The sequence below is a fragment of the Perissodus microlepis genome, chromosome 1 (genome assembly GCF_051167445.1).
Source record: "Perissodus microlepis isolate ML-2025 ecotype Zambia chromosome 1, ASM5116744v1, whole genome shotgun sequence".
Taxonomy (NCBI): Eukaryota; Metazoa; Chordata; class Actinopteri; order Cichliformes; family Cichlidae; genus Perissodus; species Perissodus microlepis.
The window spans coordinates 14,891,079-14,903,596 of NC_140461.1; the positions used below are offsets into that span (position 1 = coordinate 14,891,079).

The window sequence follows — 12,518 nt, forward strand, 5'->3', positions numbered from 1 at the left end:
CAAGTAAAGGTTAAAGAGTAATGGACCAAGTACTGACCCTTGAGGAACACCTGTTTGAATAATTTCGGTATATCTAAAATTACTAACATAGACACAGAATCTAATATCCTATAGATGTGATAAAAATCAGCTCAGAACCTGACCTGTTAAATCAGCTGAATAATAAAGCCTTTGAGTTAAAATGTCATGGTGAGCAGTGTTGAAGGCAGCAGGGAACAAAGATGACCTGCAGATCAATCACTGTTGATCTTCTGGTCATAAGAGCCGTTTCTGTGCTGTGGTTGATTCTGAAACCTGACTGGTACTCGTCATATATATTGTGACTTGAAAAGTATCAGTTCAGTTGTTTCTAAACAAAAATCTTTTTAAACATGTCACTTAAAAAGGCAAATTCTAAAAGAAATATGTCTAGCAGTATTTCTAACCTAACCTAGATGCCACAGCTTCATACCAGGTAAAGTTTTTAGCCTAGTCCTCAAATAAAAGACAAATTCAACAAAGATTTTTACTGGAAAAAAGTTTTTAGTCTAACTTGCATCACTACTGCTTCCACAGACAGACTTAATCAGGCCAGTGTCTGTTCTATGAATCAGATTAGTCCCTTCTGTTAACATATCTGCTTTCTTTACGCAATCAGGACATGTATCTTTAGATGTGCTGCTCAAAAAAAAAGATTCAGAAGAAAATGTTAGAATACAGAACAAAGTGTGATACTGTCATTTATTGATTTCCACTGACACGGTACAGAAAGAGCCAGAGGCTTGATTTTTTTCAATTATGCATTCCAATAGAATAATATTCATGCCTGATAAAGATAACAGTTCATTACAGAAAGAAGAGAAAACAGTGTGCAGGTGGCCTTCCAATTACCCTTTGCCTGGCTTACATGCTGTTTCAATATTGGTGCCACAGGTTTTATCTTTACTGACAGAGTAAAAACACTTTGACCAAAATTAAACACAATGCTCAATTCTGGCCAATAGAAAGTTTAGATACACATGTTACTGACCTGTGCAAACAAGCCTACAACCTATCTTTACATTGTGTTTTTCTTTTAGCAGTAAGACAAAAATAAAGAAGGTGAAATTGCTCAAACTGTGTTTTTGGGTTACCAAGGCAAAACTGTAAGGCAGGCACCTTTTAGATGCATTTTTGCAGGTGACAGAGTCACATTTGCACAGCTTGCTACAAAAATGACTTTCAAAATGGTTTATTTCCAACTATCAGTTTGCCACCTTTATGTTAAGCATTAAACTGTTTCCATAGTAAAAGAGATAGAGTGAAGCTACATGCATTTAAAGAATGACAGAACTGAATCGGTTCTGGCAGTGCAAAATGAAGACGGCAGCAAGGCCAAGCGTCCACTTGCAGAAACTGCTTAAATGAAATAAAATGTGCTTACATTTTTGCCATTTGACATCATTGTGTCACACAAACAATACAAAATCTGAGTGCAACAAAGGCCCTGGTGATAATCTTTGCATTAATTATTTTTTTAAGTCTTCCTCCCAACAACACACCTTAAATACAGCCACCTAGTATTTCTATACATTTTAGTCGACCCTAAAGCAGAACTACAGATTTGTGATCTATAACAGCTCCCATTTGGGGGTTTAAACTCCAACTACTCTTTTAATGACCCACAGATGCTTTTATGACACGCATTCTTGCTAAAGGTAGCACTTCCTAAAATGTGGAACTGTTACCATCGGTTTTAAACTACGGTTTGAATTAGCTTACAAGTGTGCACAAATTAGATTAAAAGATGCGCTTCTCTTTGTATGAAATATTACACCAATTCTTGACAATAAAATGTAAAAGTTAAGGATGCCACCCTCTACTTTATTACTGTAAAAGCTATACACCCTGCTATCTTAGTGTATTTTACCATCCTGTCTACAACTGTATAGGTCATTTCTGCATCGATGCTGCGTCTGGAAGAAGAAAATACCAACAAAGTTTAATAATGCATCTCTTGACAAAAAGGCAATAAAAGCTACTGTGCTGCCCCCTTTTATTCCTGAGAGCAAAGGGACACTGATCCAGGATCATAGTACCAATGTCTTCACTGTGACTTAAGAGGCAAACTGGTCACATATCAGCACCCCGATTTAATGGTACACTGAACAGACTGAATAGCTGGTTCCTTGCCAGTTTAACCTGTGGCCTATTTGGTCAACAAGCCCCAGTAGAAGACAGAAAAGAAAAAAAAGCCACACACAAAGAAAACATGAACAGTCAAACATGCAACACGTCCTGCTTCTTTTAAACGAGCAAAAGATACTTGTTATTCATTAAGGAATAGTTCTTTGCATTCTCCTCTCTGGTGCTACAGAGTACACGATGCATGGTCACATTTTCACAGTTTAGACATGAACGAAAGAAGCCAGAATATCTGAGGATTTAAAAATGCATCAGCTGTTAGTAACAACTGTTCACTTTTTTGTACAAAATTTTAAATCATGAACAACTGCCCGGGGCGACGCTGCGTAGCCATAACTGCCGCCAAAGAAAAAGGATAGGAAACCGTTAATTGACAGGTCCACAAAACAGTGAATGAATCAGACTCACCAGGAAAAGGACAAAAAATTAAATTGGGCTTCAGAAAATAGACCCTTCACATAAAAGCTTTGTATCTTAAGAAAGGCTGCATAAAAAAAAATGTTTTCATCTTCCCACTGGTGGGATTTTGTTTTTATTCAATGTATGAAAAGAAACCAAAACCAACATTTTAAATGTAGTTCAAGTTTGGATGAGAAACAAATCAGATGCTGTATTCCTCTCATTCAAACAATGTAACCCCAATGTGTCTCCATTTTTTTATCCAGGTCTGACAGGAAGTAGGCGGCTGTAGATACAAAACGTGGTCCTCATCCATGAGTTGAGGAGTGAAGACTGCTCACAGAGAAGCAGAAGAAACGGAGTGAACAAAAATATTTAAAAACTGAAGAGGTAAACAATGCATGCCATGCATTTGTGATGTGGATTTTGTTGTTGCTGCTTTTGGAGAGGTCCCTCATTGCGGACTCTCGTTACTCTTTTTGCTCCTTCAGCTCCTCTTTTTTACTTCTGCTCCTCAATTTCACGTTTGACTTCAGCTACATAATGGTGATCTTTTCCATGAGCCACCTCCATGACAGCGAGAGCCTGAAGACAGAAAAACAGATTAGATGCACGTTTGCCTTAACAGCTGATCAAATGTTGAATGTAATAGTATTTGAATGTCAATACAGTGACGTAGCTTCAGACACCAAAGTTAAAATCAATTTTAACAGTTTACTGGTTTGGAGTGATCTTTCCAGGAGTGGAGGTCCTTTCAAATTCACCAGAAGTCAGATCATTCACTGCTCAGCAAAACTGCAAAAAACCTAAGAGCTATATGGCTCAGATGCTACAGACCCCAGGTAGCATGTTAAATGCTAAAGTACACTCAGAAATAAAATGAACAAGTATGGTTGGAGAAAGGGTGATTATTTACAGCCACAAGCTAGAGGACCAGGGCACCTTGCGGTCTCCGGTTGACTGTGACCAACATATTCTATGTATACCAACATATTCTAGAGTCATATGTGAGACCATCTGCCCAATAGTCAAAGCCTTACTATCAGACCGTCATGAAACAGGACAATGATTCCAAGCACAGCAGCAAATCTCAAACTGGAATGCTGTGCAGGGACCTTAAGAGAGCTGTGCATAAACAAATGTCCACAAACCTCAAACAACACTGTAACAGAGTGGGTTCAAATTCCTTACTTCAGGTTACCACTGTTAAACATTGCCCAACAGACCACTGAATCATGAATCATGGGGTTTACTTAGTTGCTCACGGGACTACGTCTACTCCATTTCCACCCTGACTTAGTTCTAGTACATGCAGAGACGCTCATAAGAATCAAAAACAGGACAAAGAATGAACAACTGTCCACTCATTGGTCTCTCCGTGGTCGCTTGTTGCATTTCAAATGCTTTTGCAGCCAACTGCTTACGCATTTCATCTTTCAATACACCAAATATTTATACATGTATTCACCTTCTTCAGAGCTTTGACTCCTTGGGTCTTCTTCTCGAGCCCCAAATACAGACGCCCTAGCTTCAGATACATAGACGCCACATTCAGGGAATACGCTGGATAGTGAACACTGCAGAAAGAACATAATCATCAAAATGAGCTGAAAACATCATCGTATACGATAAAAGTTAAAAAAAAAAAAAAAAGTTAAATCCACATTTTTGGTACAGTTTACTTATTGTTTTGAAAGGTTAAAATAGACTACTGTGTCTTAAAGAAGCCCTTAAATTTCTCCAGACGTCTGCACACTTTAAAGTAACAAAAGGTCATGACATGTACCCAGCTTAAAGGAATAAGAATAAAAGGTGGTTATGGGAGTGGATAACTTAGTTAAGGTGACAAATCAAGAAAGACCCATAGCAACTGGTAAAATCCAATCAGAGAAAGAGAGGAAAAAAAGTGTCTGCTTTATTTCCAAGACTCTTAGTGCAGGGCTTACAAGATGAAAACAAATTTTTCTTCTTTTTATGCAAGACGAAAACAACTTTGATACAGTTACAAATTATAATGTACCATTGTAGACAGTGATTGAATTAATCTAGTCTTTATGACCTGAATTTCCAACAGATCGATTTACCTGTACGGTTGAACGATCTTCTCTCCATAGCTCATAGCGCCATCCCAGTCCTGCATGTACAGGCACACCCCCATGGCCTGATACATCATGTGCAGCATGTAGACATTTGTGTCTGCAAATATAGCTCCCATCTTCTCCAGGCTGAGCTCACACATTTCTAGCAGCTCACTGGGGGGTGCAAGAGAGTCAAGAAATAATGACACAGAGAAGGCAGCGCAAGAAGAGGAGGCAGCAAAGCTGTCAGAGATCAGGAGAAAGACGAGAATACATTATAATAAGAGAAGGATATTTTTGTAGTGTTTGGCACGCCTGAATTCTTCAATGACATTTTTGGCATAACGGACCATGGATCGGATTTCCTCAGGTTCTGGCGGAGGATTCAGCTTCCTGATCTCCATTTTTGCCTTGTCCTAAAGACAGAGTGAAAAAATAATACAGAGTTTTATAACATTGCATCTTATACAAGACAGTCTTTGGGGGAAGCTATGTTAAAACATAAGAGTACCAAATAAACAGCTCTACTGTCTGACAACAGCATTACTTACACTGGGAAAGAAACAAAATTAGACACACAAATATCTCAGTATGCATTAACCAGTAGTTCTGCTTGGATTTTAGAGCACAACATTAAGTCACTGTTTCATAATGCAGTGCATAAAGTAAGCTAATTACAGTCGGATATTATTAAAAGGCAATTCCAGTAAAACCAAAAAAGAAAAAAAGAAAACCTAAGGAGGGATTTAAGTTTTTCTGAAACTTTCAGATTTCATTCCAAATGTAAAAATGTGCAGAAGTCAAAATGATGCAAAAACATCTTGTCACATGCTAAGTACCATTTCTATTCTAAACAGAACCTGCTATGAAGACTGACGCATATAAACAAAAGACTGCATTAGTACCCATACAGTACACTAGTTTATAATGTGGAACTGGGACACAGCCACCACATCTCTGACAGTGTAAGGTGTCGTTTGAAACAAAGGTGGGAGGAAGCACAGGTTGGCACAATGAGGACAATGATCCTGCTGCATTTCCCCAACACACAGCTAATAACTGACCCAGATAATGTACTTGTTGTTTTAGTCCTCAAACTAACTAAATTGTTTGTTGGTACCAGACTCCCATTCAAGATATCAAAAATGTATGCGCTCCTAAGAGATAAACCCACAGTACCTTAGACCTGGAGGTGCACTCTGTACACTGGCATGTGAAAAAATAGGAATCCAGCAACCTCTCCTTCCTGTCCTCTGTGGGGTAGAGCAGGTCTATGTAGCTGTTAAATATCTACAGAGAGAGACATGACAAAAACAACCTATAATAAGAGACTTTTACACTTCTGTAATTGAAGGTTTCAAAATGATGTATTTACTTGCCTCTTCTCCAGGGTTTATCTCTTTAACAGCTCTGACCTCAGCTACTGTGCCTTTGTAGGTCACTATGACATTGGGACTACAGCTATGATTCATCAGTGCTACACTGGAAGGAAGAAGGAGTGAGAGAGACAAGTGAGAGAAAAGCTGTAAAATTAAAAAGACACTGATAAAACACTATATTTAGCAGCTTTGTGACACTGGTACTACAGCTCTGTGGGGTATCACATGCAGTTCTGCCATGAATACTTTTATTTTTTGTAAACTGTATTCAAAAGGGCAGCCAAATCAATATTTAGTGTGAGCACTATTCACTTTTCCAAGTTTTTAAGGTATTTTAGTGGCTGATCAGATACCTCTTGGTAGGATTGTTGTCAGCTATGAAGTAGTAATATGTAAAATGACCATAAACAGTTGCTTGTACATGCTTCACATAGCATGAAATAAACAGACAAAATAAATAAAGTGTTCTATAAATATAAAAACCTCTCTGAGGAAAACTGTCACTGAGAAAGTGGGATGACATATTCAGGGGAATGAAAAGAGGAATTTATTTTGAATTTAATCTCCTAAAACGTCCACACAGAGCGCAGAATGATGACGACATGTTAGCTGCTTACTCAGGAAAAACAGCTGATCCCAGATGTGAGAGTTCCTCGTCCTCTATGGTAAAACCATTACAATTAACCTGAAGAAAAACAAAAGCAGGGTTCAGCAACACGAAAACACAACTTGCATCAGCCTCGGCTGTGCCGTGCCACCCACTTCAGTGAGGAGGAGGAAATTCTGGTAGTGGAGATTAAATGCAGCTGTGTGATAACAGGCCAAAGAGGTTGTTTCCATTGATGTAGCTTGAAGAGGTGGGAGACAGCCCACTGCCAGACAGATAAAATTAAAGCGCTCAAAGCTGCAGAGTTAAACGGCAAAGAATCAGTGGGCGTGTGATACAGAGCCTAGTTAAAACAAACATGCACTCCTTTATGTCTTTCTGCTTACAAGTGCAGGACAACTGAGAATGGAGGGAGGGCTGAAAGATGAAGAGATGGTTCCAAGTTCCCCTAACCCCCAAACAGTATGAAATAAAGATTCTTAGTGGGAGAAGGCTTGAAATCAACTGATTTTAAGCTAGTGTTCAAGTACGGATTAGCAGGTGTTTGGGAAAAGCGCTGCCATACGAACAAGGTACAAATTCATTTAAAATGACTGTTAAAGTCTCTGCTGTTTTAAAAAAACCACAATCTATATGATCAGTACTAAGTGTGGCTCTATGTATAAGCTCACCAAAGCAACCAAGAAACAGGGCAGCTGCATCTGTTTGGTTGGAAACAATGCGTCAGGGTGTCCAGGTTAAAGTGCACACCACTAACTGTAACCTGAATCTCCACCATTTGAGACCAGCTGTGCTGCATGTTTCCAGTCTCTCTGCACTGTTGACTGTCAAAAAGGCAAACCAGTGCAGTGTAGTGATGTCATGCAGAAATATGTTTAGTACCATAAAAATAATGGAAAATAATGCCGACTGAGGGCAGGGAAGGGCTGACGTAGTAGTCTCAGCGATAAAGGTAAACACTGCATTGGCGCCGCCATGAGATTTTAGTTTTTGAATCCATTGGTTCACTGACAACTCAAACAGCCTTCTGGTGTTTCTTCATTGATACCTGTGCAAATAGCTCCGTGAGAGCCTGTTCATCAGGAAGGTTACTGATGTGTCGGGAGTAGAAGTGACGCAGCGCTGCTATGTCTGTCTGGTTCATCTCCTCCTTTTCGCTGTCCATCTTATCTAAATCTGTCAAAGAGAATCAGATTAAAAAGAATAAGGGACAAAGGGCTGACAAAGAAGTGAGAAAATGAATAATTACATGAAAAGCAACTGACAATATAACAGACCAGACATTGGGCTTAACATTACTGAGATTTATTTAATTAAATTTATTCACATTTATTTAAAAGTGAGAACCAAACATGTAAATAATAAACATGTACTACTGAGTTGTCTCTCATTGGCAGGAAAAAGTGAAAAAGCAGCTGACTTAAAGTTTGATATTTAAGTCAGCAAAACGTAAATATCAATATAACATCTGACCATTCAGTTACACTGGACCTCTTGCAAAACATTTTATCTTTTTTCCAATTATAAAGAAATATATGCATTAAACTGATGATTCAAATAATAATAATCTGGTTCCAAACTGTAAGCAGATGAGAACACCTCAGTGTTAATAAGTGTTAAACACAGCACCACTATGAGCCGTCTGTCTTTGCCAATCACACAAACCCAGTCAGACACAGACGAGTAGCAGCAGGCAGCAGCTGGCCAACCATTTGTTTGGTTCGCATGAGGGACAGGTATGAAGGTTAATTCTCTAACAATCCTGTGGTGACACATCTGAGCCGGAAACAACAGTTCAGACTAAATAATAATCCCAAATGGAGCACAGGAAACCGTTTGTTGACACTTTGGGGAAACCAGAGCTCGTGCATGTGTGAGATTACAACCAATGGGACCTGTTTCACTGTGTTTTCAGCTTCATTAAAACCTGAAAGTTGCACATTAGTAAAGCAGTTAGAACAACTGCAGAAAACAGAAACAAAAATGTCCTGTAAATCTCGCTGTTTAAAAACAGGCTCAGCAGAGTTTAGTTTCTTAATTATGAGCTGAAACTGAGTTATATTAACAGATAAGTGCATCTCAGCATAATCACAGTTTCCAAGTGACGATAGATGAGTTTATTGCTCAAGGGCACAGTGGCAGTAGTTGTTAAAGGAGGGGAGAGAACATGAAATTACAGAAACCAGAAGCTTGGGATTTAGATCCCCAGTGCTTTGCACACTTGGAGTGAATGAAAGCGACAGAACCAGGACTGGAGGCTACAGCTGAGGATATTAATAGACACACTGCCACAACTGCAGAGACATAGATAGATTGCACACACACACAGTGTAACTAAAAGTGCATGAATGTGTAACTAAAGTGTATGCTTATGTATTCACACTCACACACAAACACACACGTTAACTTACGAGCTTCAAACTCTTTAAGCAGTAGCAGCCTTTCTGAGGGAGTTCGCTCTGTTGTGGCTCTCTGCAAAACGACAGTGTTTAATGAAAAAACCTGAATCATAGCGATCGCATAATGATGTAACGATATAAACTAAACTTAATTTTCCCTTTATGCTGAATTAAATTACCTGCAGACGGTTCTAGTATAAACGTTCAGCTGAGTTTAGACATTAAAGATCTTTATGGTAATACAGCAGCTTCCAAGCACAGCTCAGGGACAGCAGTGTTCATGAGCATTGTCATCAACCAAGATAAGACCTACATTTAAACGCTGTGGTCAAATTACGACACAAGAAGGCCGTGTTAACACTGCACCATGACTGTTCATTTTAATCTAAACTACATGTGTGATTACACTGCGCATGGAAAACTATGTAAATTAAAGTGATGAGTCAAGTCAGATTATTGTGAAGACCCAGATCATATTTCACTCAGATATTTATTTCAAGGATTGCTTGTTGCTCCTTCCTCTTCTTGCTGTGTTATTCATCCAAATGGTAATTACGGCGTCTTAACCATAACTCTTTATTTTTGTTATGTCGTAATATGTAGAGAACATCTATATCTCTCATAGTTTTTTTTCCTTTTTCCTTTTAGTGTTCATCTCTGAGTACTCTCTGGACACTGAAACATTACTTCTCCTGCTTCTTTGTGTCTCTTCACCTGTTTCATGATGATTCTTGCCACCAGTCTGACCGTTTCTGATGGACACCAGTTTTCCCCGTAGGAACACATCGCTACACACTCCAGCTTGTGCATGGGCCAATCACCTCTCTGTGCAAACACACAAACACAGTAAGTGGTAAATTATCCTTTTCTGAATAAGTGTAATAAAAGGAAAAACAACAGGATACGCAAAATTAAGACAGCAAAGAAAAGGAGAATTAAATGGACATTTCTGTCATCAAAGAGTAAATCACTGATAAATTAATGACCGAGGCAAACACCATTCTGTCTCTGTCTGTATTTTACTGCAGTGTACAGAGTTTGATTTGTACCATCACACTAGAACTAAACAGATCGTCAATAACTAAACATTTGTCAATAACTCAGTAATGTAATGTGTTACTACACTAAATTCAGTAATCACATTACAGCTGCAGTTATGTTGCTACTTGTCTTACAAAGGTTCTTCATCGAGGACAAATAGAAAACATCTAACTGGAGCCTCTGTTGGTCCTGCACTGATGTTAGTTGATGTGCAGGGAAGGAAAATGTTGGAGTGGAGATACAGTCATTAATTTTATTGCATTAAAGAATAAGAGAGCACTGTTAAAGTGCAAACTGCTTACAGGACAGACACAGCTGCATTATGCTGCTAATGCATTATTGGCTCTTTGCAGGCATCTGCACAAGAGAGCATGCTAATGTTAAGCTAGCAAAGGAGCACTTTTTTGAACATAAAGTACCAACTGACACCTAGTCCTAGTCAGTTCCTTGAGCTGACTTTTGAAACTTACAAAAAGACTTCAAAATCTCCATTAAAAAGACCAAAATGATCATCTTACCTGACAGTCAACATTGCAGTAGTAGGCCTGCTTACATTTACCACACTTAAAAAGGTCTTCTCTCCTGTAATGACACAAAGATGCAATACATTCAGATACTGCTGTACGTAAAAGGGACACTTTCTTTTAAACTACATGAAGAAACACCGTGACACACCTGGATGGTGGATACGGGAATAAACTTTATAGTGACAGCCTTCAACTTCTTAAAAAAAATGACAATAATAAAAATTCAACCTGATATTGAACGAGAAGGCCGTGACAGTTTGTTATCGTCTGGGACATAATAGGGAACATAAAGATGTTTAGAGTTTAATTTTAATCACATCTGGGTCAGATGCATTGGATCTGAATTTCAGATTAAATTCTCAGGAGCGTCTACAAACATTTTCAGTTCACTAATTATGTCAGATAAGGCACAAGGTGCAACACCGGGGCAAATATACACACTTGCGTACATGCCTTCCAGTGCACGCCTGTCCTGGACTTGACTTCTCATCTCATGGCTCCTCCTCTTTTGGGACACACGGACGCCTATATTTAGCACCCTAACCTTTCAATGCTCTACAAACCTTTTAATGGCTTCTTTGGTAGGACGCATGTGTGTGTAAGAAGTGTGTCAGTAAGAGTGTCACAGAGAGTGAGTTCATATAATGCTATAAAGTGTTGTGAAGGGATTTTAAACTTAAACTGAATCCAATTTCCTGTCATGTTTTTGATAAAGTGTGCCTACACACGATGCTCTCTGAATGCTGTAGGCCACTCAACAGCCTACACGGTTACTGGTGCAAGCGTGCTAGCTTTGGCAGTCTGATATTACAAAGGCAGCGCTTTGTCAAGTGTGTGCATGGACACAGTCCCTCCCACCCTCCAGAATTAATCCCCAAAAAGTTGCAAAACAACAAATATAAACGAAGACAAAAAATAAGACAAGACATAGTGCAGAAAATCTAAATTAAATAGAAAAGTCTAAGAAACACAAATAATAACTATGAGACACAATACACCCATGTAGAGAGAGGAAATGACTACAAATTACCATAAAGCCACACAACATTATACAGACATCCGCTACATGCACAGCTGGAGACACAAAAACAACATTATGTAGTTCGTTCTGGGGGTCTCGGTACTTTGTGGGACAAGTGAGGATCTTTAACAGGTCTGTGCCCAGAGCACGTGTTGTATAAGACAAGCAGACACGTTATACTATGGCATCAATAGGGCTGCAAATTTACCAAGTGGTCCTTTCACCAAGTATGCGACCTGTAAATACTGATAACCTATTTAAGACTATATAGGGTATACACACAGTACTTAAAAAGCACTGTATCGTTTTAAAATCCACTCGTGTTTTACTCTCTTGACTCCGCAGTGCTACAAACAAAAGCTGCAGCATCTGTCAGGTGAGCTGGCTCGTCTCACTGACCCACTTTAATCAGCTGAGTAGGTGCACAGGGGTTTAACTGCTAACGTAGCTGTAATGAGGTTAGCTGGCGGTGAACTGGACGTTACCCGCTCCACTCAGTTCTCCTTTTCACAGAGGAAGGCGCCTGCTCGTAGCTACCTATTACAAGAGGGGTCTGTCAGCTGTTTGAGTGAGGTGAGGTGCAGTTTTACCTGGTGAAGCAGTGCTCACAGTGTGCTCCCCTCTCATTCACGGTCAGCACGTAGGAGTAGGCAGGACACGCGAACACCAGCTCCCCCACCGCGAAGTGCCTCAACGCCCGCAGGCCCCTGCCTTTATCCGGGCTCAGAAACCTCTCCGTCCCTTCTATGCCTTCGTTCTTCATGGTATATTTTGTAACGATTCTCCGGTCCTTTACACAGACCACCACCTGTGACTGCTGACCGCTTTAATCAGCCTCTGTCTGAGCTCCTTCTTCCTCCCTGCCCCTCCATGTGTCCGGAGCGACTGCCATCGCCCCCTGCTG

The 12,518-nt window shown here is 39.6% G+C and overlaps 1 protein-coding gene across 1 annotated transcript; it reads right to left on the bottom strand.

Annotated features, from left to right (window-relative positions):
* Window positions 1-703: 703 nt before the first annotated feature.
* smyd2a (SET and MYND domain containing 2a) lies at window positions 704-12,481 on the bottom strand. Its single transcript, XM_084931424.1, has 12 exons — window positions 12,205-12,481; window positions 10,585-10,648; window positions 9,740-9,850; window positions 9,038-9,098; window positions 7,675-7,802; window positions 6,637-6,704; window positions 6,020-6,122; window positions 5,820-5,930; window positions 4,936-5,056; window positions 4,647-4,821; window positions 4,031-4,139; window positions 704-3,147 (listed from the first exon to the last, which is right to left on the bottom strand). Exons 1-12 carry the CDS (start codon window positions 12,375-12,377, stop codon window positions 3,064-3,066), a joined length of 1,308 nt encoding a protein of 435 aa, XP_084787550.1. The 5' UTR covers window positions 12,378-12,481; the 3' UTR covers window positions 704-3,063.
* Window positions 12,482-12,518: the final 37 nt, after the last annotated feature.

Coding starts and splice junctions, on each gene's coding strand:
- smyd2a (XM_084931424.1), bottom strand. CDS start 12,377: ATGAAGAACGAAGGCATAGAAGGGACGGAGAGGTTTCTGAGCCCGGAT. Junction 5,931..6,019: donor AGATAAACCCTGGAGAAGAG/GCAAGTAAATAC, acceptor CTCTCTCTGTAG/ATATTTAACAGCTACATAGA. Junction 4,140..4,646: donor AAGATCGTTCAACCGTACAG/GTAAATCGATCT, acceptor TTCTTTCTGCAG/TGTTCACTATCCAGCGTATT.